Source organism: Anguilla rostrata, chromosome 17, assembly GCF_018555375.3.
Source record: "Anguilla rostrata isolate EN2019 chromosome 17, ASM1855537v3, whole genome shotgun sequence".
Taxonomy (NCBI): domain Eukaryota; kingdom Metazoa; phylum Chordata; class Actinopteri; order Anguilliformes; family Anguillidae; genus Anguilla; species Anguilla rostrata.
In genome coordinates this window covers 29,732,606-29,760,040 of record NC_057949.1, presented here as the reverse complement: position 1 = coordinate 29,760,040, position 27,435 = coordinate 29,732,606, and the positions used below count along the sequence as shown (strand labels likewise).

The window sequence follows — 27,435 nt, the reverse complement described above, 5'->3', positions numbered from 1 at the left end:
TCATCCCTCTGCGGAACTCCAGCAGCCGGTGGCCCTCGGGGATGCTGAACACTCTTATGACAGTGCCCTAGGCTGGGGGAGAGCTGATCAAGCGACACCTCTGCAGCTGGGTGGAGGAAGGCTGGGTGCGGGGGGTGGTGTGGGGGTAGGAGGGGGCTGGGTGCTGGGGGTGTGTGTGTGGGGGGTAGGAGGGGGCTGGGTGCTGGGGGGGTGTGTGTGGGGGGTTGGAGGGGGCTGGGAGAAGGCGAGGGGGGTGCAGTATTTACCCTCTCTGAGGCACTGGCCAACCTGGTGCCCGAGGCGTTGAAGGTGACGGCTGCCACAGGGCTGTCATGAGCTGGAATCATGGTCACAGTGTTCTGTGTGAAACGGGCACAGAGCATGCGTCACACACACACACGCGTCACACACACACGCGTCACACACACACGCCGACTGCCTCTCACAGGGAGAGCACGCCTCCCGTAAAAAACACGCCGCAAACACAGGACTGCCTGTCAAGCAGACCCCACCTCAAACACAGCCACAGACTCTATTTTTTACTTTTTAATTGTGGTTTCCTGCAGAGAAGGAGTGGTCAGGGAGACTCACCAGGTTGTTGGCGTCATAGACGATGATCTCTCCGATGGTGGCACTGCCAGGGTACGCCAGGTACGAGTTAGAATGATTAATGGAGAGAGCACAAAGACCTGGGGAGAGATGGCACAACTCTTACTGAGGAGGACAGGGGCACAGGCACACACATACACACATACACACACTCTCACACGCACACACATACACACACACACTCTCTCACACGCACACACACACACACATACACACACTCTCTCACACGCACGCACGCACACATACACACACTCTCTCACGCATGCACACACACACACACACACTTTCTCTCTCTCTCTCTCACACACACACCCACACACACACACACACACACACTCTGGTAAATGATAAATGGACTGCATTTATATAGCGCTTTTATCCAAAGCTCTTTACAATTGATGCCTCGCATTCACCAGAGCAATTAGGGGTTAGGTGTCTTGCTCAGGGACACTTCGACATGCCCAAGGCGGGGGATCGAACCGGCAACCGTCCGACTGCCAGACAACCGCTCTTACCTCCTGAGCTATGTCGCCCCTCTCTCTCTCTCTCTCACACACACACAAATTTGTATTTATCTATGTTCATTAAGGAGAAAACTTTTTTTCATTTTTGGAAAACATCTCTTTCTCAAGCCATAGCAAACGCGATTTGTCAATCACAAAACATCCCTGCGTTTTATTCATTTCTGAAAGTGACACACAGATGTCCCGTAGGGGGCAGTAGAGTGCACCTGAGGGGTTGGGTGGTGTGCTAAGCAGAGTCTTCAGGAGTTTCATGTCCTTGATGTTGTGGATGTAGACTGATTCCTCCAGACACACCACCAGCCTCTGTGGGGAGAAATGAGGAAATATGACATCACACCAGTCTCATCCAATCAGCGGAAACCTTCTCTGGTGCTGCAACAAGTCTGTAATGAGATTCTAAAGTTGGGGTGGAAAACTCAAATTCCGGAGGGCAAGTGTGTCAGCAGCTTTTATTTCTACCCAAACCCTGCTGGCTATTTATCTGTAGATCAGTTCCAGATCACTGTGAACAGTTCATACAAAGACACACGGCCGCCTTTAACTGTTCTTCATGAGTTTATCGAAACATGCCGCCAACATGTAAAATGATGTAAATAATTTAATACATTCGCATGAAATGCAGAAACAGACACACCCCTGCTTGCCCATGCCTGTGGTTATTTGGATAAAGATTTGTCCTTGGCCAGAATCCCAAACAAAAACAATCTGTTGCAAATTTTACTGAGTAGCGGAGTCCCACGCAAACACAGTGTCGGTCCTCCGCTGCCTCAGAGCGCCCCCTACCTGTCGGTTGAGGCGGACGGACAGGATGTTGTTGGAGTAGCTGTAGTTGCATATCTCGGTTCCCTTTTTGAAGTGGTAGACGTTCATCCTGCGGGGAGTGGCCTGGCTCACCACAACCACCAGACTGCTGGAGAACAGGCGCTCCACGATGTAAACATCTGGGGATTCTGCTGGGGGGGGGGGGGGTCACGACAGGCTTTACACCCTCCATACAGACCCACGTACATACTCAGTTCAACAAAGACCAGCACGTTTCCGTGCAAACCTGCAAATTATACACAGACTGGATATATTCCATATAGACTACATGCATATAATTCAGACCCTACACATGTAATGCAGGCCATACATGCTCTGTAGGCCATAAACATAGTAACTATGCCCCCCCCACCAGGCCCAGAGCAGTGGACAGTAAAGCTGCACTCACATGCCTGTCTTTCTGGATATATTCAGGATATGATGTCATGAGTCAGGTCAGACCCCCAGCAGATTATGCCCTTCAGGCTACAGCATGCCTTTGGCCTCAGGGCCAAAGCATCGCCCCCCCCTCCCCCCCCCCCCCCCAGTAAATTCAGTCATGTTGCGGTCTTGCTTCTGAAAGTAAAGCCATCTGTGTGCTTCACAGAGCAACATAAGGTACATTTCACCCCCCAACTCCCACCAGCCAATGCACAGAGCTGGAGCCACAGGCAGAGCCATGCCTGCTGCCCCCCCCCCACAATGCCACATCCTCACCATTACCCCCCAAGTGAAGTCCCTTCTCTTCTATGAAGAGAGTAGTGTGCCCTACCCTTTCTGTTCCTACCCAGACAAGGCCCTGTCCCCTCTCTCCCTAGCGCACAGCCTTAGGGTCAACCAAAGGTCAGAGTGCAGAGTTCAGAGATCTCACCGCTTTCATAGACGCAGTCCAGTTTATCCACCGAGGTCACTGAGAAGAGCCGGTATCCAGTCTTATTCCCCACAGCCAGGGACCTGCGAGGAGGGAAACCAGCCTGTGAGTCTGGCCTGGAGGCTGTGTGACGTCCGCTAACCTCCTCTCTGCTATCCGCTAACCTCCTCTCTGCTATCCGCTAACCTCTGTCTGCTGTCCGCTAACCTCCTCTCTGCTATCCGCTAACCTCCTCTCTGCTACCCGCTAACCTTCTCTCTGCTATCCGCTAACCTCTGTCTGCTATCCGCTAACCTCCTCTCTGCTATCCGCTAACCTCCTCTCTGCTATCCGCTAACCTTCTCTCTGCTATCCACTGACTTGTGTGCTATCCGCTAACCTCTGTCTGCTATCCGCTAACCTCCTCTCTGCTATCCACTGACTTGTTTGCTATCCGCTAACCTCTGTCTGCTATCCGCTACCCTCCTCTATGCTATCCGCTAACCTCTGTCTGCTATCCGCTACCCTCCTCTATGCTATCCGCTAACCTCTGTCTGCTATCCGCTACCCTCCTCTATGCTATCCGCTAACCTCTGTCTGCTATCCGCTACCCTCCTCTATGCTACCCGCAAACCTCTGTCTGCTACCCGCTAACCTGTCTGCTGTCCGCTAACCTCCTGCCTGCTCTGGTTTGTTAGGGAGAATGTAAACAATGGCACTGATTATCCAGCAAGAAAATGAGGCACCATTGCTGTTTTTTAATATGTGAGTGGGTGCTGTCCTGTGAATGCTGAATTTTTATTGCCTGTTGTCCTGACAGAGGGGGCCTGAGCTACTGCCTTAATGTGCCCCTTTGATTTGGTGAAAACATTAATTTAAAAATCTGTTTTTCTAGGTTGGTGTGTCCTTTTCATACTTTGAGCACCTGCCCCTAAAAAGATCTCTGCATAGTCCAGCTATTGTTATTTCCTGAGGAGGAAGTACCCAGTGAATATCAGATTAGACTGGTTCTGCAGTCATTGTTTGTTTGTCTGATTGAGCGCAAACTGGTATTACATTTCAGCTTTGGACATGTTACCCTGTGTGTAAAGTTACATTTTTACCAACTTTCTAGGGTGATTTTAGATTATTTATTTTTTTTCTTTCCCCAGTTGGAAATGTCGAATCGCCACTGTGAGGCCCATCCCATTGCAGTGAGCGCCTACTTCATTTGGGAGGGCACGTCCACTGGAATGTATGCATGGGGGGGGGGGGGCTGACCCCTCTAATTGAGATTTAAATCCCTCCAGAAGGAAGTAAAAACAAAAGGTTATGGGGGTTCTAAAATCTTTACATAGTAAATGTTCAGATGCGTTTCCCCAGCCCTTCTGAAGTACGGCTGCACTACAGTTTGCAAACTCCCCTACGGTGGGTCACACATTAGCACATTCATTGTTAAGTTAACTTCTACAGGTGGTGCAGGACAACCAATCAGGAGTCATTACTGCCCGATAAGCCACAGAACAGCCTGTCAACTGCCACCCTGCTGCTGTGGGTGACCACTGGGCCAATTATGAGTCACTTCGCAGGATTCCCAGGAACGGTCAGTCTGCCCTGGCACCGTCAGGATGAGCCCATTGGGGGGTATCCCTAGATGGATAACCTGTTTTCGTTGGACATTGTGCCATTTGTGTATATCAAGATGGCCTCAGTTTTTTAATTGATTTTATTTATTTTTTTTACCTTAATGAGATTGTAAATGAAGACAATTTTTGAAAATATCACTGTCATACGAAGTCATATCCTCAACGGGGGTTTTTTAAAAAAATGTCGCTTTTATACCACTGAACTATTCTGACTGAGAACAGCTGTTCCCAGTTCTGACACCGCACATAATGCGCACGCTGTACTCATATGCAAAGCACGGAAGCCGCGTTCAGAACGAGCTCTTCTGAATAAAAACGAATTTTCAGGGGCACGCGGCACAGCGGCGCTAAAACGCCCTGGCGGTTTCGACGCGTTGCCTTCACGCGATAGCTGAAAGCGCATTTGCTGTGCTGCCAGTCCGGTTCAAGACAAACGCCCATCCGCAGACACGCCCTAACGGAACCCCCGAATTAACGGAACTCTGAATCATTTATAACATCTTTCTTCATCTCTTCCTGTGCAAAATGTCTTAAACCGGCAACCCCCAACCAAATAATCCAAGCTAATCCCGCTGTTGAAATTGGTTGCTGTTTTTGAATTAGGTAGCCTACCAGTAGAGACGCTTTGCATTTTTGCTAGACTTTATAATAGAACAAAACTGCAGCTGTCTGTTGACTAACTTTATTCAGTGAAACCGCGTTCATCAGCTGGAGCGGGTAATTAAGCGCTCCAGAAGCAGACGGGCTATTTCAGCCCGTAATGGATCCATAGATCATAAGAATGCCTGCATTTAAGTAGGCCTACCGGTAACTGCATAATTCCGTGACCATTCAGGAAACATCAGCGCGAGACATGTTTAATAGCCGAAATGGTTGATTGAAGCGTCTGGCTATTGCCGTTAAAATAACGTTATTCTGCATCGCGGTTCGCATCGTATCCGTGAGGCGGTGCAGTTAATTGCTGATTTTATATCCAAGTATGGACACTGCTGTTGTACTTCAGGATTTACTATTAATTTATTTAGCAAACAGCCAGCTGTGTAGCTGGGTAGCCTAGTGTGTAAAATGTAGCCTATAAGTCATGTAATTGGGTAAAGTAAACAAAGGAATTATATAAGAGAAACAAACCAATCATTGAAGTTCATCTCCTTCTAATCATGTGTACCATGACCGTTAGTCAAACACAAGTTCAGACATATTTCTGTAGTCTACATACACTTCCATATATGCGTTTTTATGCTCAATGGAGCACAACAATTGGCACAGTATGCTGGCTGAAAAACTGGTGTTGTGGCGAACGTATGCGTTTCTCCCCTGAATGTGAAAGTAGTCTCCAGCTGTGGGTTATGGAAAATTCAGTGACACATGATTTCACCAAGCTTTTGTCTTAGCAAAGGAAGATCGGCCGCATCTGAATAATCAACGGTGTCAAGCGAATCGACTGATTCTAGAATCCGAACGTGTGGCCGGCTGGTTGCGATGCATTCTGTCACTATTCACGACAAACGGGCATTTGCAGCGAGTCACCCGAGCTGCAGAAAAGGGTAAAAAACAAAATGCTTCATTATTTAATTAATACGCGGGACCTTATCTGTGTGCATATGGAGATTGGAAACCGATTAGCCCGCGTTATGCAAGTCCGGTCTCGTGTGATCCGCGGCACTTGGTCAGCGGCGCAGCGATCGGGCGCTTACGTGGTGTCCTGGTTGAAGGAGGCGCAGCACAGCCCCGGCGCGTCCGGTCCGCCGGCCTCTTCTTTGCTCTCCATCCCGATCCCAGCGACCTCCTTCCCTCCCTCCGCCCCGGATTGGAGGCCTGGGGTCGGTTCGATCCCTCTTCGAGGTCGTTTTCAAAGCTGAAGGTCCGCCAGTCGGTAACAAATAAGATGTAGCTACGCTAGCTGGGTCGCTAGTTATTCAGTTCTAAGAAAAGCTAATGAAGCGCGTTTATTTCCGTGTCCCGGCTGAACCCAGAATCGTACATGTAGTTATTATATTCCGTGTTTTTAAGGAAAGATGAACGGCTAACTTGAAGAGGTAGACCTAAAAAATAAAGCAAAAACACAAACAGCTGACAGCTGGTTGCGTCACCTGGACGCCGCACTTCAGTTGGCTGAGGGAAAAGGCTACGCCTATCGTTCGGCGCGCATACAATTGGTCAGCCTCACAAGACTTTGGCTGGATTGGCTGAATATGATCAACTAGAGAATTCAAGTGATAGAGATGCCCCGCCCCTTCCAGCAGGGCTGCATTTGATAGGCAGAGATTGACTTCAGTCTCGACACGAGGCAGTATTGTTGTTATTATACGCGGTAATGTTACTATATAACTCCAATGACTAGATTGGCTGTAACGGGCTACTACCTAGAGAAGGGGACGGTGTGACAGGACAAGGGAAGGGTCTGCATATATCCGAGAAAGATCCTCTGGGCGATTTATTTTGCTTGGTTGATTTCGCAAAATATGCGGACGCACCTTCATAATTTAGCCTACATTTCCGTAGACGTGTTACTTCTCTCAGTCGCGAGCGAGCGGGTTGATTTTGTATCGATATTTGCATGTTGCAATTTAGCATGCACAGCCCCTGCAGCGATTTCGAAATATTCGTCATTGGTCTGTTTCTCAACATGGATGGACTGGTCGCATAGCCTCCAGATAGGCCAATTCCTATTTTCCGTGTCGATTATTTTATCATTATTAACCGTTTTTTATGACCTCGTTCTCCAGATAGGTTACCAAATCCGTTTCGGTATTATAGAGCCAAATTCAATGTTGTATTTAAATTTACGCATTTAGCAGAAGCTCTTATCCAGATATATTTATAAAGGTTATATTTTTTGGTAGCATACAGTTAATTTTTACAGCTGAATATTGCACTGAAGCAATTCGGGTTCAGTACTTTGTCCAAAGGCAGCACCCAGCTCGCTACTGAACCCACAACCTTTGAGCAAACCCGGAAATAGTATGGGGTTTGTGGGTCATCTTATCATAAAATGACAATAAAATACAGTCCTCCATCTACCCATTACATTACATGCATTTAGCAGACGCTCTTATCTAGGGGGACTTACAAAACTTTTACATAGCATTTACATTGTATCCATTTAAATACAGCTGGATATATGCTGAAGCAATGCAGGTTTAGTACCTTGCTTAAGGGTACAGCAGCAGTGTCCTACCCGGGAATCGAACCTCTGACCTTTACAAGACCAGTTCCTTACCCATTACACTACACTGCCCCCCTAACGTTTCAATTGCAACCACTACTGCAGCGAACACTTGCCCACGGGAGAATTGTTCATATGAACTGTGTACATAATAGGCTATAGAATCCATGTTACAGTTCTGCGAGGGATGTTGGTCAACAATTCTGAAATTGTCATTTATAATTATTTTTGAAAGAAGAAAAATTACTCGCTGCCCATAGAACTCCCGGTACAGTATGTACGCGTGTTCACCTGTTGCTGCAAGAGGGCAGTCGGTGCATTTTCCAACAGTTCCAACTACATTGATTTCACCGTGACATTCGGACCATTTACTTTTTTACTTATGAAAACGTGGGAAATGATGCCTGTAAATTTTATGCATTTGTTTACATAACAGCTGAGTATTAGATTTCTATGTAAAAAAAAAAACCTTCATATACATTTTTCATTTCATTCTCAATTTCCCCATTCTATAAAAAACCTGTGACCTTGTTTTATAGAAAATTATTTATCTGAGTTTAAGCAGAAAAAAAAATGACTGTAAATGTTGTTATAATAATAATAATACAAACTTCATTTGTATACATATTTGGTGTGTGCATGTGTGTGTGTATGAGTGAGCGTGCGTTCGTCTTTAAGCGTAAACAGAGCTGTCACTTGGCTGCAGTTTTTAACAAGTGGCCTTTATTGTGAATGTGGATCATTCGGAGATTCGCAGGATAAAGGATTGAAAGCCGCGGCTGGAACAGAGTAAACTGGTCTCCCGGTCTGGCCTCACGGCTGTGGAGACAGGGAGGACAGGGAGGACAGGGAGGACAGGGAGAGACAGCGTTAATGCAGCCATCATTGACCTTTTCGCTGCACTGTCATCTTGAGGCAGAAGATCACACAGAAGATCACACAGCAGATCGCAGCAAATTACAGTTGTTTGTTTTTTTGTGGTGGGGGTGGGGAGTGGTAGGAGTCACAGGTGTCCCCTCACCTTGACGTCCCAGATCACCACGGCTCCGTCCAGCCCCACACTGCTGAACTTCTCCACCTTCCCCCTGTCCCCCTCCACGATGCACAGCTGGCTACAGGAAACGCAACAAAACAGGAAATTATTGACATGGAAGCTGGAAGTTCCTGAGAGGAGTCCATGCACATTTACGAGCGTCCCTCTGAAACAAAATGGCTGCACTCACTAAGGACCTAATTCAAGTGGGCTTCACCGAGGCCGGTTTACAAATGTAGTCCTGGAAGGTGTGAGGTCACAAATATGTGATAAGAATGTTCTTAACGGAACTCTAATGCTGATGTAACAATTACTACTGGTAATTAAAAGCAATGGAGTTCTAGAACACTGACTTTTACATTTTTTTTAAAAGAGAAAGGAAAAAAAAATCTGCTGTTGAAAGGGTAAATGAGAGTCTAAGGCCTTTCTCACATGATGCTGTTCTGGTGCAGCGTGTCGAGCTCGCTGTTGTCCTCCTCAGAGGTGGCCTTCTTGTCCAGGTTACGGAAGAGCTGCATGGCTGACACCAGGCTCTTTGAGCTCTGCTTGGGGATGTCCAGCTTCTTCACAAACTCCAGGCTCCCTGGGCCCTTGTAGGAGTACTGATATGGGCAGCAGTCATGGCCCTTCAAGGGAAAAAAAGCATGGACACTGACATTACTTTTTAGAGTGTCATCAGTTATACCAGAGTGAATTCAGGTCTTAGCAATACCCTGCACCAGCTGCTATATGCCAGTAGGGGGCAACAGCGAACACTGGCCTTGCTGAAGTGCATTTCTGTTATGTCAGAACCCTGCTCTTATCTTACTGCTGCAGGGCACAGAGTCAGACTTCTCAAGAGAGGCTGATAACAGAGGAGTGTGTGTGTGTGTGTGTGTGAGCGTGTGTGTGTGTGTGCATGTTTGTGTGTGTGTGTGTGCGTGTGTTCGTGTGTGCATGTTTGTGCATGTTTGTTTGTGTGCGTGTGCGTGTGTGTGTGTGTGTGTGTGTGTGAGCGTGTGTGTGTGTGTGCATGTTTGTGTGTGTGTGTCTGTGTGTGTGTATGTGTGTGTGTGCATGTTTGTGTGTGTGTGTGCGTGTGTTCGTGTGTGCATGTTTGTGCTGTTGTTGTGTGCGTGTGCGTGTGCGTGTGTGTGTGTGAGCGTGTGTGTGTGTGCATGTTTGTGTGTGTGTGTGCGTGTGTGTCTGTGTGTGTGTATGTGTGTGTGTGTGTGTGTGCGTGTGTGTCTGTGTGTGTGTATGTGTGTGTTGTGTGTGTGTGTGTGTGTGTGTGTGTGTGTGTGTGTGCGTGTGCGTGTGCGTGTGCGTGTGTGTGTGAGAGTGTGTGTGTGCGTGTGTGTCTGTGTGTGTGTATGTGTGTGTGTGTGTGTGTGCGTGTGCGTGTGCGTGTGCGTGTGCGTGTGCGTGTGCGTGTGCGTGTGTCTGATTGTTTATATGCCTGTACTCGTGCAATGAGCGCGTTTCTCACCGCAGCCGCGATCTCGGTCTCGCTGACGTGCAGGACGGTCATCAGGGGAAGGTGCTCCACGGTCAGCTGTGTGACCCTGCCGTACACACACTCATGTTATTTAGCTGTGTGACCCTGCCGTACACACACTCATGTTATTTAGCTGTGTGACCCTGCCGTACACACACTCATGTTATTTAGCTGTGTGACCCTGCCGTACACACACTCATGTTATTGCTGTGTGACCGCCGACACCTCATGTTATTTAGCTGTGTGACCCTGCCGTACACACACTCATGTTATTTAGCTGTGTGACCCTGCCGTACACACACTCATGTTATTTAGCTGTGTGACCCTGCCGTACACACACTCATGTTATTTAGCTGTGTGACCCTGCCGTACACACACTCATGTTATTTAAACGCCTAGCGCAGACCCAGGGCACACACAACACACACAGCTCATACTTTAATCTGTTTTTCAGTCTAGTCCCTCTGAACTTTCAGCACACGTTGCCGGTGCAAGGGGGGGGGGGGGGATGACACAGAGAATGAAACAGTGGCGAGGATGCAATGGGACAGAACATATCAGAGTTACGTTTAAATTCACTCAGTTCAAGAAATGAATTGAAATTCAATTAAATCAAGGGGGAAATCCTCAGAGAATATCCATGGCCATTTTTCAACTCATAAATTGAATTTCAATTAATTTTAAAGGGAATGTGATGGAGGTGAGGCTGATTTGAAGGGGGGGGTAGAATGTGACGGAGGTGTGGTTGTGATGGGGCTGATTTGAAGGTGGGGGGGGGGGGCAGGATGTGACGGGGGGCTCTCACTCTTTGCCCTGTGCCGCGTCCACCACGCCGATGGTGCTGCTGTGGCTGACCCAGGCCAGGCTGTCCCCGGAGGGGGAGAAGCTGACCCCGTGCACCCAGCCCCCGCAGTCCCTGTGCTCCAGCAGGAGCTCTCCAAACGGCATCTTGGCCCCCCAGGGGGTCGGGCCTGGCTTGTCCTCGATGTCCTTAATGTACCCCGAGAAAACCCTGGCGTGGCACAGCGTGACGTTAGACGTGGGGTGTGGGGGTTAGAGCGCGGTGGAGTACTGAAGCTTCGCCACTCACCTGCAGTGGAGGTCTGCTGAGCCTGCAGCCAGCAGGACGTTATTGGGATGCCAGTCCAGACTCAGAACCGTGGAGCGGATGGCCTTCTTGATGTGCTTGCTGAGCCACCTGGGGGGGGGGTGGGGGTCAGAGGGAGGTGCAGATGGGGGCGCAGAAGGTCCAAAACTAATTTATGCAACAAATATTTGAATTTGGACCCCGTGTGCGGTTTTTTAAGAAAAAACATCTGCACCAGTATAAATGAACAGGCCCTGAATGAAAAACGTACACTGGAAACCATATTAATATAATCAAGTGAGTGCCTGTGTCATACTGGTGCTTTAAGACTACAAATCCCAGCATTCCAAAGGGTTGGCCCGTCTTACTGGCAGTACCCATGAACTGGACAGGGGACTCTCACCAGTCGTTCTCCTTCTCAAAGTAGCACACGGAGATGAGCCGGGCCCCGCTGCCCAGGGCGAACTTGTTCTCCAGGGGGGACCACTTGACGCAGGTGGCGGCCCGGTTGATGCGGACCAGAACCAGCGTGGGCTTCCAGACCGCGTCTTTCAGCGTCCACACGTAGGCGTTCCGGTCCGAGGCGCACGTCACGATGCGGTTGGACTCCGGGGCCCAGTCGATGCCTGCGGGTCACACGCACGGGTTACCCTAACCCTAACCCTAACCCTAACCCGCGCCACCGGCGCCGAGGCCGCTGTGCTCGGCATCGATGCAAAGAAAGAAAAAAACAAAAAAACTGGCGGGCACATGCCGAACCCAACCCTGCTCTCAGGAAAGGGCAAAGTTCAGTGAGTGCAGAAGAGCCCAGAACAAAAAAGCTCCTGATAACATGTTAAAATGGCCCAGTCCTGTCCCCCTGCTGAGGACAGGCTACCGTTTACACCTAAAACCATCTTCCTGGAATTCCAGCGGTTCCAGACCGTGCCCTGTACTGTAAACACGGCCGTGGTAACGCACTCTGCGTGTTTGTTTAAGGAGTCGCACCAGATTATCGGGTCGATGATTAACCTCTCCCTGAGGGATCGCAGATTTTTGGACCAGGCCTCTGATTGGTCCTCTGTGTTCAGACAGGGGGGCGGGGCTTACCTGTGATCCGCCCACTGTGCTCCGTCAGCTCGTGGATCTTGTTCCACTCTTTCCCGTTCTGCTGGTAGACGTGCACCTCATTGTTGTTGGGGCTAATGGCAATTTCTGCAAGAGAAATGTTCATCTCTATAATATATATTTCACTCCTGTTCCTGTATTGATTTTTAAGTATATCTTGAGGGGAAATTATATTTAATAATTCTTCAGATTGACAGTTAAACTGTAAAGATCACATAGTGACATTATCAATAATCTACCTAGGCTGAACAGATCAGGTTGGTAGTCAGTGCAAAGATACTCAACAAAACCAAGATGGTGAACTCTTGTTATGCCCTCGTTGTCCGACTGAGATTTCCATCGCCAGAACTCCCTTAAGCAGCCCGGGAAGATTAAGGAAGCAGGGTATGATGCAATCTCTCTTAGCCCTGTTTTGATCACTCTAAGCCCAGCAGGTAAGTGCGTGGGCCTCCTGTCTGGTGCATTGTGACATCAGGAAGCAAGAGGGAATTCTATCCACACAAATCAGATGAAAGTGGGACGCAGTACTCAGCCCTTCCACTGAATCTGATTTGTGCATGCCCTCTCTCTCTTTAACGGCCAGCAGTTGCCCACAGCAAATCCCAGTGCAGGCAGCAACATGATCGGGAGAGGGAGAGAGAGAGAGAGAGAGAGAGAGAGAGAGAGAGCGAGCGAGCGAGCGAGAGAGGTAGAGGGAGAGGGGGAGAGAGAGAGAGAGCGAGCGAGAGAGGTAGAGGGAGAGGGAGAGGGGGAGAGAGAGAGAGAGCTAGCTTGTGGGGGGAATGACATGCAGCTGGACTAGTTTTCGCTTACGAGTCTTATCTTTGTTCCAGGCGTGGCAGGACAGGGGCTCCAAGCCGAAGCTGTACAGGGACATGTCTCAACAGCGTGAGTCTGGAATGTTCCAGGCTGAGGAATGCTCCACTTAAACACAGCAGCAGAAATTCTGAAACGAGGAAAAAAAAAAGAGTTGACAAATTATGTAAAGTACGGCCTGCTCCACTTCATTCTGCTGCAGTGGCCATCACGTATCAATCTGATCTGTGAAAAACACTAATCAGACAGTCCCAGCTCAGATTAAGTAAACAAGCCTGATTTATAGACTGCAATCTGGCTGCTGGGAGCGAGTTATTTTAGCTTTCTCAGCGCAGGTAATGCTGTTTAAAGCGTCCTGTCTCGTGTGTGTGCGATTACAAAGGCCTCCATTGAGAAGCAGCACTCAAAACTACACTGCATCAAAAGCCTTTATTCAGATAGGTTAACTGCATTAAAAAGGGGGAAGTCAGTGCACAGCTTTGGACAATAAAAGTTTTGTGTTTCATGACACCTACATGTGTAGTCTATGAAAACAGTTCCACAAATCTGAGTTTTTCTTCTTTTTGAAAAGCTTCAACCCCTGCCACGTGACAACAAACCAAGGGCGTTGCTTCAGTTTGAATATTTTTTTTAAATGTTAAAGAATTCTAAGGTAAAAATACTTCAGACTACTGATCAGTGTATCCCAATCACAACATGAAATCCCATCTTTATCATATTAAATTATTTTTCTCTGCATCATGCTATATTATTGGAGGGGTTATTTGGCCTGTTTTGTAATATTGTGGTGGGTGGGGTGGGGTTGTACCCCCATCCCCCCATAAATGACACCCTTGCATCACACCCATATTAACAGCTTCTTATTAACCAGGTAGACTGTAATGTCAGAGCGGACACAAACAGATCTTTCAAAAAAAAAAAAAAAAAAAACCTTCAGACTTTACAGACCTTGCGCACTCACAGGAAGCTCAGCGCTTAACGCACAACAAAGGAGCAGAAAAACAAACGCTCACACGGGCGAAAGGACAGACGGACGAGGAGGAGGCCCCGCACTCACCTTTGGAGGCTGGTGTGGGGTTCGGGGCAGCTCTGGGGCAGCTCCGCGGCAGCTCGGGTCTGTTTTAGGGCGGCTGCGGGGCTGCACTCGTGGACTCTGGGCAGTCGACACGAAGGAAACCCAGCAAGCTGTGGAGGGTGGTGAAGGGAATTAACTCAATCAGTGAAGAGGGAGGAGAGAGAGAGAGAGAGAGAGAGAGAGAGAGAGAGAAGGAGGGGTGTGACTACACTTCTTAGTCGAGTACCTGAAACATACCCTGGAGGAGAACTTTCTCGCTCCTGCATACCATCTCATGTGGCAAATCGATCAGCTCTCACTTCAGCAGAAGATACTGCAACTCAGGCGATGTCATGAATTTCATTGTGTTCCAGATGGAATCAATATTTAATATTTTTGAAAAAATGATTAACATATTTAAAGTAAACGCGTGTTTTTTTTTTTTTTAACATAGTGGTAAGGAAGTAAGATTGTAATGTTCAAAGGACATGGAATGCTGTTCCTATCCGTGCTGGCTCGGGTTGGCGGTCCCCTGGTGTGGTGCAGAGCTGGCCACACCGTTACTCAGGAGGCCGAATCCAAGCTTTCCCAAACTCAGAAATTCTTGATGTGATGCGATGAGAGGACCTACAAATAACAATGGGATACCAGTTTTGTTGAATATATAAATATATATACACTATATATGTACACACACGTATAAATATGTGTGAGTGTGCATGTGTGTGTGTGTAAAATGACTATTTAGATTTTAATTAGAAGCGCGATTGAATGGTCATATTTTTTACTGAACACCGTGGATTTTTTTCTATAATTCATTAAATATAAAACTGTATTTTTTTCATTTTTGTTCTGCTTTCTAATATAGAAGACTTTTGAAATCACCCAAATGCTATATTTTTCCGAAACAAAAGCCTATTATGGCATGCCCTTTCAACATTTAATAGCTTGACCGGACTCACATTACAGATATCTGTAATTCATTTATGACTAGTCAAAACGCTGTAATCCGTAATGCGAATCCGGCCAGGCTATTAAATGTTAAAAGGACTTGCCATATTCCATAGCCTAGCCTTCTTATCCCTCTGGCGTCATGCTTAGGCCTTCCATAGAAGCTTGCTCTTTAAGGTTGCTAATGGTTACCAGCGTTATCAGAACGAGGCGCATTGACGTCAATGACTGTCTGTGATTGGTCCTGACCTGTTTCCGGTAGGGCAGCCATCCAAGGACTGTAAAAACAGAGGAGAGAGGAGTTTGTATCAGGGGGAACAAATAGTCTGTAAAAGCGACTTAGCTTCGAATACCTTTGGTAAGCGAAATAAACTTCTTTTTTAGAACGCATTCTAGTGATTTTTGCTGAATTTCGTTATGTTGCTCCAGAGAGAAACGTGCGACGTAACGTTTGCTAGCTGTCGCCCATATCTCCCGTTTGTTTTTATAGCGCAAGTTGGCTAGCTGGCTATATTTTCAAGATGGCGTTGTCGTTATCAGAGCTCTGCGGCCCTCAAATATAGCCATTCGACTTTGAAAGTTCGGCGTAGCTTCTCCTGCACGTCGGGGTATAACATTTAGATGTTAATTTTGTATGAAAATGGCTTTTGCCTCCGCACAATGGGACGATTCCTTTCTGATTGTAGTTCGTCGGTTTGTGTCAGTGCAATCGGGAAGTGGCTGTCAAGTTAAGCTGAGAGAAATATCGTTATCTGCTAGCTAACGTAGCCTGTGTGTTAGTAAGAGCCTGTGAGCTTGTAGACTAGATGGCCAAGTACAACCACCGACAACCACTGACCTGTTTCCCAGCTTGCTGAATAATAGATCTATTGTACTGAAAGCCAAGGTCCATTTGGGATGCCAGTTTAGTTGAAAAAATATCATTGCTAGCAGGCGAAAAATTTCTTGCTACATAATTTCGTGACTCAAAAAGGTGTCCGCCTTCATATTTAGCTGTAGGTGCAAAAATTGGGAAGTGACCCTCTATTAAACGTATGAATCGATAAGTGTTTAGCTGTCAAGCTTAAAATATATTATGTAACGTTAATTTTGTCGTTTGTTACAAAGTTTTGCACGTGGGTAGTCGTTCGGAAGCTGGCGTGGAGATCGATATTACTGTGATGGGCTAGTTAAATTAATTCTGTTGACTGAGGCTATTGAAAACAGTTCAGATAACAACGTGGTTAATGTGTTATTGATCTTTGTTCGCCTCTAGATTTGCGCGACGCAAATATAGCGCGTTGCTTCTTTTAAATCCGCACGCTGTGATTTCAGTCGCAGGAGTAACAACTAGAATTTTTGATATGTAGGTTGTTGTATATTATTCTCAGTTATTTTAAGAGAAATGTTGTTTTGGCGTCTTGGACTCCTGGCGGAGACATTAACAGTCATGTGATCCAGTTCATCTGTGAAATGTAAATCTACAAATATCTCAGAATGGGTTACGGTAACATTAGCCTGCACCTTTTAGAACCAATTTCTCCCCCCCCCCCCCCTCGTGTTTGAATATCTCTTGTTTATCTTCCGCCCTGGTTCGCCATTGCCATGTAATCGTACTGACGTGCAAGGTCTGTAAGGCAAAGTGCCCTGGCTTTTTGCTAGAGAAATGTTATGTTTGTCCTTCTTGAATCAGATTTGAAGGATAACTCGGCTATTCGCCCAGAGTTGGAGTGTCACCCAGAACTCGCCATCAAAGCTTGTGTTGGTGAACAAATAAGAATGATGCTAATTTGCGTTGTAATGACCGAATACGGGGCAAAAATTAAATGGCAAAATAGTGAAACTGCTTACTTCCGTTTTCCTCTGACGTACTTACCGCCTAAATGAAGCGTATTTCGGTATGGAGGTAATATCTTGTTCCGCTTCTGCCCCTGAAGGTCTTTTCTGTTTACCCATGCGGAGTGGGTGCTATTTAAAGTCATCAGCATCGTCTTGTGAAGTTGTTAAGAGCGGTCTTTGTCCCGCAGGTCACACAGTTAAGTACCGTGGAAGACATGGAAGTTTAGATTTGTGTGCACAGAGACCCCGTTCACTCTTACAGGTTCTGTAACCAGAGCAGCCACGCTTAACAGAATTAGCTTTTCTTTTCGTACTGACAAACTGAAGGAAAGTCCTGTATCTTTTTTTTTTTTAGAGAGACATTTCCTATTTTTATGCAGGTAAAGAAATGACCTCAACAACAACAAAAAAACGAAATCTATCCTTTCAGAATACAGCACCGCACATTGTGTTATTACAGCTACTTTACATGTGACGTGTTGCTTTATTGACATTGTCTGTTTTTTCTAAATTGATGACTGCCCCATCTCGTGGCTGCACAGGAAGAGATTTTATTTCCATTGGTTGTGCCACAGCTGCCACTTACAGTGAGACTGAGGCTATACAGTATTATACTGGATGCATTACAGTGCTTTATTATTGATTTCACCGTGGCCTATATACACTCATATAAACAAGGCTAAACACGAATCAAAGGCCTGGTACACTTGGCCCTTAAGGGGGGGAAAGCCACACAAGGCCAGCCGGGTGCCTCATCCTGCTAGGACAGTTCTAACCTGCGTGGATCAGTGCCAGGGTCCGGTATCGAACCCTACTCATCCACAGCTTTGTCAGTATTGTGATGTCACTCAGCCCTGTCACTCAGCCCTGTCAGTATTGTGATGTCACTCAGCCCTGTCCGTAAGGTGTGCACATGTTTGAAAACGCTCAGGAGACAGGAAGTAGAATTTTTGGGCCATTTGGGTTAATCTCGTATTAATGGTTAGGCAGAGCGAATTGAGGCGATTATACAACCGAACCTACAGTCAGACAGGGACTGAGGTGCCGAGATGGGGTAAGAATTTGACAGACTGTGTGAATTTATGTGCAGTTGTGAAAGCAGCTTTGTGCTGTGCACACACAGTAGTGTTGTACACAAGTAGGCTACATGTCCATGAATAGCTAGTTGCTCTTAGTGTTTGTCGACAGTTGTTTGAAATCCAACCATTTTGGTACAAGGAACAGAAATTTGCATAATAGTAGAAGCTGATTGGTGGAAAGTAAAAATATGTATAAAAATTGACCTTGACTGTATGAAATGATGAAAAGAAAATATAATTTATTTGTATCGGCATGCCAACTTCCAGTTTAAATGGATACCTTTGATGAGACAGTATTGTTTTTTTTTTGTTTTTGTTTTACCTCTCTCCCCTTCCCCGGGCGCGCAGCGGACCTGCGGGTGACCATGGCGACGAGCAGCGAGGAGGAGAGGAGCCTGCGGGAGTGCGAGCAGTACGTGCAGAAGCACAACGTGCAGCAGCTGCTGAAGGACTGCATCGTGCAGCTGTGCACCGCCCGGCCCGAGCGCCCCATGGCCTTCCTGCGCGAGTACTTCCAGAGGCTGGAGAAGGTGGGCGGGGCCTCGGGGGAAGGGGGTGGGGCCTTGGGGAGGGGGGCAGGGGCTCCTATGGCAATGAGACGTCCCAGCCAATCAGTGGTCAGACATGGGTCCTGAAGGAGTGATCATGTGCTGATGCTTGACCTGAGACACCTTAATGGCACAATTAATCCATCTGTTTATTGCTCTGTTTGTATGTATGATTTTGGCTGTTGATTAATTGTATTATTTTATTGTTCTTTATTGGTGGCAACATTTTGGTAATTTGCACTTTTTCCAAGCTCAGTCTATCAGCCCTCTCTTTTGGGGTAAAATGTATGTTGGGTGTATGAGGCAGATTAGGTCACATGAGTGAATGTGACATGAGTCTGTGCGTCTTCTCCCCCCCCCCCCCGCAGGAGGAGGCCAAGCAGCTGCAGAACCAGCAGAAGCCCAGCTTGCGCTCGGACTCGCGCGAGGATGAGATCTCTCCTCCCATGAACCCCGTGGTGAAGGGCCGCCGTCGCCGTGGTGCCATCAGCGCCGAGGTGTACACCGAGGAGGACGCCGCGTCCTACGTGCGCAAGGTACCCGCCCCCGCCCCGCTGCTGTACCCACCACCGCCCCGCGCGTACCTGCCCCGCCCGCCCCCACCGCTGTACCCGCCCCCGCCCCGCCGCTGTACCCGCCACCGCCCCACCGCCCCGCCCTGACTGCCCGCCCCGCCGCTGTACCCCCACCGCCCCGCCGCTGTACCCGCCACCGCCCCGCCGCCGCTGTGCCCGGCCCCGCCCCGCCGCTGTACCCCCACCGCCCCGCCGCTGTACCCCCACTGCCCCGCCACGCCCGTGCGCCACGGCCTGACTGCAGAGGGGCCTGTCCCAGAATGCACCTCACAGACAGGAACGCCCCGACGGGCGGACGCTGTAGTGAAGCGTTAAACAAGCTAGCAAACGGGTGTTACTGGAGCGTATCAAAAGATCAACTAAAACAAGCTCAGTAAATGGTCTGTATGTTAGTCTGTTAGAGATGAGAACTGTAGAGTTTCTGTAATTGGGTGACGCTCCCTAGATTGCGACAGAGAGGTTTTGTTTGCATCATTCTGTGCCCTTAACCTTGCTTTGCCTGTGTTCAATGCGCGGTTTTAATGGCCGTGTGCAGTGTTGAAGGCAGGGACCTTCAAGGAGAGCACCGCTGGCAGCTCGGTCTCTTAAGCGCATGTAGGGTGAGCCAACTGGACTGAGCGATCTCAAATCCACTCTGTCGCAGGTCATTCCTAAAGACTACAAGACCATGGCGGCCCTGGCGAAAGCGATCGAGAAAAACGTTCTTTTCGCCCATCTGGACGACAACGAGCGAAGGTAGTGCGGCCATCTTCGGTTTGTTTGTCCTGCTAGCGTAGCGTAGGTACAGCAGTGGAGATGAGCCTATCAGTCTTTGAGAAGGTGTTTGATTTGTGTGTGCTTGGCGTGACTGAGTGATCGCTTTCTGTAGGTTCTAGATGGTTCCAGAACATTTTTACCTGAAAAGATCTTGGGGGGGGGGGGGGGGGAATCAGTTAAAAAAAAAAATGTCCATCAATTAGAGGTGCAAGTATGATATTCACGTTTTAATGGTTTTCGGTGAACTGAATTGACTACTTCTGTTCTTCCTTTTGCAGTGATATATTTGACGCCATGTTTTCTGTCACCTACATCGCTGGAGAGACAGTCATCCAGCAAGGTAGAATTTTCAGTTGCACATGAAATTGAACTATAAATTTGGTAATGATGGCAGAATTGAAAAGTTACTGTTTACTAATCTCATGATTCCCTCCTCTAGGTGATGAAGGGGATAACTTCTACGTTATTGACCAAGGAGAAATGGATGTAAGTGTTTGCTTTATTCATTTAGTGTCAAAAGAATGTTGGTTTCTCATTGTGTTCATTTGTAATACAGTATTTGTTATGCGTTTACTAACATGGAATACTTAGAATCTCTGCTGTTCCTAAAAAAGAGAGTAAGGGTCAACATGACGCACTTGACCTGGAATTCCGATTGCAGTTGTAGCCCTGTCCTATTCTCTCTGATTGGCTCCTCCTTTAAGTCCCGCCCCTTCCTGCCGGGGCTAAGCTCTCGCCCGCTTGCTCTTTGCAGGTGTATGTCAATAACGAGTGGGTCACCAGCATTGGTGAGGGGGGCAGTTTTGGGGAGCTGGCGCTGATCTACGGGACACCCAGAGCCGCCAGTGTGACGGCCAAGACCAACGTTAAGCTGTGGGGCATCGACAGAGACAGCTACCGGAGGATACTGATGGTGATTATCACTACTGAACATCACTCCTGAACATCACTCCATAAAAACATTACTACTGAACATTGCTGCTGAACATCACTCTGTAAAAACATTACTACTGAACGTCACTCTGTAAAAACATTACTACTGGACGTTACTACTGAACATCACTGCTGAACATCACTCCGTAAAAACATTACTACTGAACATCACTGCTGAACATCACTCTGTAAAAACATGACTACTGAACATCACTACTGAACATTACTACTGAGCATCATTACTGAACATTACTACTGAATATTACTTCTGAAATTTACTGATGCATTCCTGCTGTTGTTGTTCTGTCTGTTCTATCTGCTGTGTGTGGTGACGGTTGGTTCTGTCTGTTCTATCTGCTGTGTGTGGTGACGGTTGGTTCTGTCTGTTCTATCTGCTGTGTGTGGTGACGGTTGGTTCTGTCTGTTCTATCTGCTGTGTGTGGTGACGGTTGGTTCTGTCTGTTCTATCTGCTGTGTGTGGTGACGGTTGGTTCTGTCTGTTCTGAATACTGTGTTTCCCTGTTGTTTTGTGGCTTGTAATGTCCTGTGCACAGCATTTACGTTTTAAGAAAAGTGCGTTGTCCATAAAGTTCATTATTGTTGATGAACAAGGTTACTTTTGTAGCCGATATGATGGTGTATTGCAAAAGCGCCAGAAGCTTATTGCTTTTGATGAGTTGCTGGTGCTGTAAGTTCAGTGAGTGTGAAACTCAAAAAGTAGCCTAATCTTCTTATACTGTTATTTTACTGGTCTCATTCCTCAAATCTGAGTGCTGTCGGAGCTTTTCAGTAGGTAGGTATTTGATTAGTTCACCTTGTCTTACAGGGAAGCACTTTAAGGAAGCGGAAGATGTATGAAGAATTTCTCAGCAAAGTATCGATATTGGGTAAGGCTGATTCATGCATCCTTTAAACGGCAAATGTCCCTGATTTTTGTGTAGTTGATTCGTTCAGTCAGTCTGTTGGGGCTGTTTTTGTTGCACTTTGTGGCAGATTTAATGTATATTTAATCGGGTTTTACTTATTTCCATGTTGTTTTAAAATCGATTTTTCAGTCAATGTGAAAGGTTGGGTGCCATCTAGTGGAATAGTTTATAAACATAGAAGACAAATAAATGTTAAAATATCTATTGTTTTGTGATGACTCAGTTTTACTGTTTGATTTGATTTCTGTTTTATTTTCATGTGTAGACCTTTGGCTGACTTGTACAATACTGCAAAAATGATATAAATCCTGATATAAATGAGTCGAACTTCTGTTAGAAAGTGTGAGTGCGAGAGGGAAAGCTGTCATTGGCTGGCTGTTAAAGGGGAGGCTGTCATTGGCTGGCTGTTAAAGGGGAGGCTGTCATTGGCTGGCTGTTAAAGGGGAGCGTGTCATTGGCTGGCTGTTAAAGGGGAGCGTGTCATTGGCTGGCTGTTAAAGGGGAGCGTGTCATTGGCTGGCTGTTAAAGGGGAGCATGTCATTGGCTGGCTGTTAAAGGGGAGTGTGTCATTGGCTGGCTTCTCTCTGCAGAGTCACTGGAGAAGTGGGAGCGCCTCACGGTGGCCGACGCGTTGGAGACGGTGCAGTTTGAGGACGGACAGAAGATCGTGGTCCAGGGAGAGCCGGGAGACGAGTTCTTCATCATCCTCGAGGTTCGTGTGTGCGTGTGTTGTGTGTGTGCGTGTGTTGTGTGTGTGTGCGTGCGTGCGTGTGTGTGTGTGTGCGTGTGTGTGTGTGTGTGTGTTTGCGTGGGCAGTGAAAGTACATGCCACAACAGCACTATAAACACTGGCTGTACTGAACCCTTGGTATGTAAAGCTCCATAGGAACCAGTTGAATTCCATGTTATTCACATTGATCTAGTGTGTCGGTGCTGATCCTGTGTGTGTTGTGGTGTGTCGGTGTTGATCCTGTGTGTCGGTGCTGAGCTGGTGTGTGGGTGCTGATCCTGTGTGTCGGTGCTGATCCGGTGTGTGGGTGCTGATCCTGTGTGTCGGTGCTGATCCTGTGTCGGTGCTGATCCTGTGTGTGGGTGCTGATCCTGTGTGTGGGTGCTGATCCTGTGTCGGTGCTGATCCTGTGTGTCGGTGCTGATCCTGTGTCGGTGCTGATCCTGTGTGTGGGTGCTGATCCTGTGTCGGTGCTGATCCGGTGTGGGTGCTGATCCTGTGTCGGTGCTGATCCTGTGTCGGTGCTGATCCTGTGTCGGTGCTGATCCTGTGTGTCGGTGCTGATCCTGTGTGGGTGCTGATCCTGTGTGTGGGTGCTGATCCTGTGTGTCGGTGCTGATCCTGTGTGGGTGCTGATCCTGTGTGGGTGCTGATCCTGTGTGTGGGTGCTGATCCTGTGTGTGGGTGCTGATCCTGTGTGTCGGTGCTGATCCTGTGTGGGTGCTGATCCTGTGTGGGTGCTGATCCTGTGTGGGTGCTGATCCTGTGTGTGTGTGCTGATCCTGTGTGTCGGTGCTGATCCTGTTTGTGTGTGCTGATCCTGTGTCGGTGCTGATCCTGTGTCGGTGCTGACCCTGTGTGTCGGTGCTGATCCTGTGTCGGTGCTGATCCTGTGTCGGTGTCTCCTCAGGGCTCCGCGGCGGTGCTGCAGCGCAGGTCTGAGAACGAGGAGTTTGTGGAGGTCGGACGTCTCGGGCCCTCCGATTATTTCGGTGAGAAATTCCAACCGATCTTTAAACTCCTGTCTCCTGTGAGCTGTCCACAGGCCTGCCATGTTACCTGTTTCACACGCATGCACATGCATGCTCGTACACATGCTCTTGCACAAGCTCACACGTTACATTACGCTGCATCGCATCACATACATTACTCTGCACTGCAGTCACTTAGCAGGCTCTCTTATCCAGAGCAACGCACAGTACTGCACACGCACTTATGCACAAACACGTGCAATACACACAGATGTGAGTGAGTTGCTCACACAAACTCATTCACTCACTCTTACGTGCACATAACCTCACACACACGCAGGCACAGGGTTCCTGTTATCAGTATCTGAGCTTCCTCTCAGCACTGAGCTTCCTCTGAGCGCTGAGCTTCCTCTGAGCCCTGAGCTTCCTCTGAGGGCTGAGCTCCCTCTGAGCGCTGAGCTTCCTCTGAGGGCTGAGCTTCCTCTGAGCGCTGAGCTCCCTCTGAGCGCTGAGCTCCCTCTGAGGGCTGAGCTCCCTCTGAGCGCTGAGCTTCCTCTGAGCCCTGAGCTTCCTCTGAGCACTGAGCTCCCTCTGAGGGCTGAGCTCCCTCTGAGCGCTGAGCTCCCTCTGAGCGCTGAGCTTCCTCTGAGCGTTGAGCTCCCTCTGAGCGCTGAGCTTCCTCTGAGGGCTGAGCTCCCTCTGAGCGCTGAGCTTCCTCTGAGGGCTGAGCTTCCTCTGAGCGCTGAGCTCCCTCTGAGGGCTGAGCTTCCTCTGAGCGCTGAGCTTCCTCTGAGCGCTGAGCTTCCTCTGAGCGCTGAGCTCCCTCTGAGCGCTGAGCTCCCTCTGAGCGCTGAGCTTCCTCTGAGCGCTGAGCTTCCTCTGAGCGCTGAGCTCCTGTTCTCCTCTCGATCCCGCAGGTGAGATCGCGCTGCTGATGAACCGCCCCCGGGCCGCCACCGTGGTCTCCCGCGGCCCGCTCAAGTGCGTGAAGCTGGACCGGCCGAGGTTCGAGCGTGTCCTCGGCCCCTGCTCGGACATCCTCAAGAGGAACATCCAGCAGTACAACAGCTTTGTGTCCCTGTCGGTCTGAATACCCCTGGCCCCGCCCCTTTCTGCAGTCTGCAAACCCCCCTGGCCCCGCCCCTTTCTGTGGTCTGTAAAGCCCCCCCCTCCTGGCCCCTCCCCTTTCTACAGTCTGCAAACCCCTGGCCCCGCCCCTTTCTGCAGTCTGCAAACCCCCTGGCCCCACCCCTTTCTGCAGTCTACAAACCCCCTGGCCCCTCCCCTTTCTGCAATCTGAAACCCCCCCGGCCCCTCCCCTTTCTGCAGGGTCCACCAACCTGTTTGCTTTATTTCCCTCTGGGTTTTTGCTTTCTGTGTTTATTATATTTTTGTTTTTCCGACACCCAGCCCTCCTGCCCACATTGTAGCCTGCCTTTCTGTCTGTCTGTTTGTCTGTCTGTCTTTTTATAGCGACCCAATGGGACATTTCACATTTATACTTCATAAGCTTTCTCCCGCGCTATAGGCCAACCCGGTGTGGCAGCAGAAAAATGGGCCCTCACTCGCTCTCTCTCCTGTACAGAGGAGAATACGCTCGGCAGCCAGACAGCCAGAAGTTTCACTTGCTTTTAAAGAGTGATCACCTGTGTGCAGTTGTCCCGGCAACAGGGAGAAACAGTAAGACAAAAAAAAAAAAAAAACAGTCCCTTACGGTGAACAACCACATTTGGATGCTTTTGATTTGGCTGTTTGAGATTTGGAGGTTTGGAATCCCTAAACCAATGCAGTTAGTTTCGTGTTCCTCAGTGGTTATTTGGATGGAACTGTTGGTTTTAAACACCGTTACAGCCATGGTGACCTGCTCTAATGTTTTATAATAATTGTTGCACATGTACAGTATATACATACATGTGTGTGAGTCTGTATAACCATAAACATTATATTTTTTGCACAGTTTGTGATATATAAGAAACAATGTTTTTATGCACCTGCTAGTATTAATTGCAGCAACATGTTCCAGTATCTTTATTAATTACGGAGAGCAAATATATCCCTCATTTTAAAAAAACTGCATATATTCTTCTCCTAGTCCCCTCCCCAACCCTGTCCCATATGTCTCCTGGGTGTCTCTTGTTCATCTTTACTGTGTTTTTCTTTATTTCTTTTATTTTATTTATTTCAAGCTGAAGTAGGAGCAGCTGTCTGCAGGACTTTGTTTAGGAAACATGGCTTCTAAGCCAGTGCCAAATATTACAGGCTGCTCTCGATTTTGTTGGAAAGCCGGGGTCTGGAAGAAAACTAGTGCACATTAGTACTCTGAATGTGATACTGATGAATAAACAGTTTTTAGACGCTGAGATCCAGGGCGATCCCAGGTCAAAGGAAGCCCTCTGTAGTTACTGTAGGAGGATGGGGTTGCATAGGAGAGGCACTCTGAGCTTAGCCAGGGTGCTAACGTCTTTCCTCTTGCAAAAGGAAGCGGGGAAAACGTGGTGACGGTCCGTCGGTTGTGTTCGTTTCTAAGCCGAGGCTTTTACGCTATCGCACGAAGAACCACGCAGTCGATGCGCGAAACGGGGCGGGGCGCCTTCGAACGCCGTGAAGCCGCTCTCGCTGTAGTCCCGTTCGGATCGCAGCGGGATTCGCGCGATATGACTGCTGCCCCTCGTGACCATATCCCCATGTCCATGCCGACGGACGAGCCCCGCGTTTCTCCCCGGCTCCCGTTTCTTTAAGCGCGAGCTGGCCCTGCATGCCGGATGCAGAACTGAAGTGTAACGTCAGTCTCCTGTAGCTGTGGGCCTCAGTTACACAAATAACGCATTTTTATTTTGGACCGGCGAACGGCCTTTATAGAAGACGGGATTTTGACAGAAGCCCGATTGTGATAAATGCTGTTGAAGTCTTAAACGTGTTAAAGTATTTACTCATTTCCTGTTACGTTTCTTAGTATACGCCAAATGTTTCTTCAATTTCCACAGTTCTGTAATGTATGTGAACATGTAATTTCCTTTTATTATTATTATTATTATTATTATTATTATTATTATTATTATTATTATTATTATTATTATTAATACTATGTATAGAGTTAGCATAGTACAATAGATGGGACTGACAGCAGGCTCTAAGAGTAAACATTATTTTTTAAATGGCTATTTTTCCATAAATTCACTCTATTCTGTGTGCCCTGTGGCATGATTTAAAGAACTCTCCCCGGAAAGAGAGCTGTCGTTTCATTGGTGGTTTTCCGTGGTGGGATACGGGGAGTCCATGTTGACCCAGAGACGCATCCACAGCGCTTTCCCGCTCGTCTTTAAGAGTGTTGCTCACAGCACAATGCCACATCAGTTTGCAAACAAGCTGGGAAACGCTCTTGTGTGTGTTCATACGCTTGGGGGGGAGCTCTGTTTTGCATGACAAGTATTGTTTGGGAGGTGCGTGATACGCAACCTCCCGCCAGTGTATTTTATTTTACACACTTAAACACTGAACTGGAAAGTACTGTGTTACACTGTAATGTTACAGTTTGTCCAAAAAAAGTGCCTGCATTCTAAGCTTTTGTGGGATAGAACCCGTTCGGGTCATTCCAGAATGTCTTTCCGGAACTTGTCAACATGGCTACCCAGTGTAATTATCTTTGTGTATTTCTTTGACAGAGTTCACCTTTGAGAATTTCTTTTTTTTTCAGCAAACAAAACCATACAAGTGTGGAGTAGTGTTTTATCTGCCTCTTTAATGCAGCTGAAGGTATCATACATGTTCCCATGGTTTCCTTTATTCACCATGACAACTGGTTAGATGTAAATTGAAGTTTATGTTCAAATAAAACTCCATAAACTCTTTAAACTATGATTCTTAGCTTCTTGAAAGTAAAAAAGCTTGTTACTTGAGTTTTACACCAGTCCCTGGCATGGAGACAGCAAGGTAGGTTGGCCTTGCACAACAATTAGACTGATTTTAGTTTAAACCTTTTTCCATCGGTACATCGTTTT

At 47.8% G+C, this 27,435-nt stretch overlaps 3 protein-coding genes across 8 annotated transcripts in view; 1 reads left to right on the top strand and 2 right to left on the bottom strand.

Annotated features, from left to right (window-relative positions):
• The window catches only part of LOC135243316 (WD repeat domain phosphoinositide-interacting protein 1-like), a 12,238-nt gene extending 5,711 nt beyond the window's left edge, over window positions 1–6,527 (bottom strand). The window contains exons 1-7 of one of the 4 annotated variants that reach the window (XM_064315052.1): window positions 6,104–6,527; window positions 2,806–2,888; window positions 1,917–2,086; window positions 1,340–1,436; window positions 592–689; window positions 267–359; window positions 1–67 (exon numbers count right to left, since the gene is read on the bottom strand). The exon at window positions 1–67 is cut by the window's left edge and continues 4 nt beyond it. In XM_064315052.1, the coding sequence (XP_064171122.1) occupies window positions 1–67; window positions 267–359; window positions 592–689; window positions 1,340–1,436; window positions 1,917–2,086; window positions 2,806–2,888; window positions 6,104–6,177 (682 nt within the window). In that variant the 5' untranslated portion in view covers window positions 6,178–6,527. The remainder of the gene's footprint in view (window positions 68–266; window positions 360–591; window positions 690–1,339; window positions 1,437–1,916; window positions 2,087–2,805; window positions 2,889–6,103) is intronic. The other 3 variants (XM_064315051.1, XM_064315049.1, XM_064315050.1) reach the window with 3 other exon arrangements.
• A 1,749-nt stretch (window positions 6,528–8,276) lies between these two features.
• zgc:86896 (uncharacterized protein LOC415190 homolog) lies at window positions 8,277–14,325 on the bottom strand. 3 transcript variants are annotated; one of them, XM_064315055.1, is made up of 10 exons: window positions 14,153–14,324; window positions 13,093–13,225; window positions 12,262–12,366; window positions 11,576–11,798; window positions 11,176–11,283; window positions 10,891–11,097; window positions 10,077–10,152; window positions 9,041–9,234; window positions 8,597–8,687; window positions 8,277–8,394 (listed from the first exon to the last, which is right to left on the bottom strand). In XM_064315055.1, the coding sequence occupies exons 2-10, from the start codon at window positions 13,154–13,156 to the stop codon at window positions 8,389–8,391; spliced, it is 1,074 nt and encodes a 357-aa protein (XP_064171125.1). In that variant the 5' UTR covers window positions 13,157–13,225; window positions 14,153–14,324; the 3' UTR covers window positions 8,277–8,388. The 3 variants fall into 3 exon arrangements, with proteins under 3 accessions (XP_064171125.1, XP_064171127.1, XP_064171124.1); XM_064315054.1 differs by lacking the exon at window positions 8,277–8,394 and having other exon boundaries at window positions 8,550–8,687; XM_064315057.1 differs by lacking the exons at window positions 8,277–8,394; window positions 10,891–11,097 and having other exon boundaries at window positions 8,548–8,687; window positions 14,153–14,325.
• A 973-nt stretch (window positions 14,326–15,298) lies between these two features.
• On the top strand, window positions 15,299–27,289 carry LOC135243318 (cAMP-dependent protein kinase type I-alpha regulatory subunit-like). The gene is made up of 11 exons (XM_064315053.1): window positions 15,299–15,458; window positions 18,346–18,527; window positions 18,914–19,081; window positions 19,764–19,855; window positions 20,155–20,216; window positions 20,316–20,362; window positions 20,631–20,789; window positions 21,636–21,696; window positions 22,327–22,448; window positions 23,377–23,458; window positions 24,355–27,289. Exons 2-11 carry the CDS (start codon window positions 18,363–18,365, stop codon window positions 24,525–24,527), a joined length of 1,131 nt encoding a protein of 376 aa, XP_064171123.1. The 5' UTR covers window positions 15,299–15,458; window positions 18,346–18,362; the 3' UTR covers window positions 24,528–27,289.
• The last annotated feature ends 146 nt before the right edge of the window (window positions 27,290–27,435 follow it).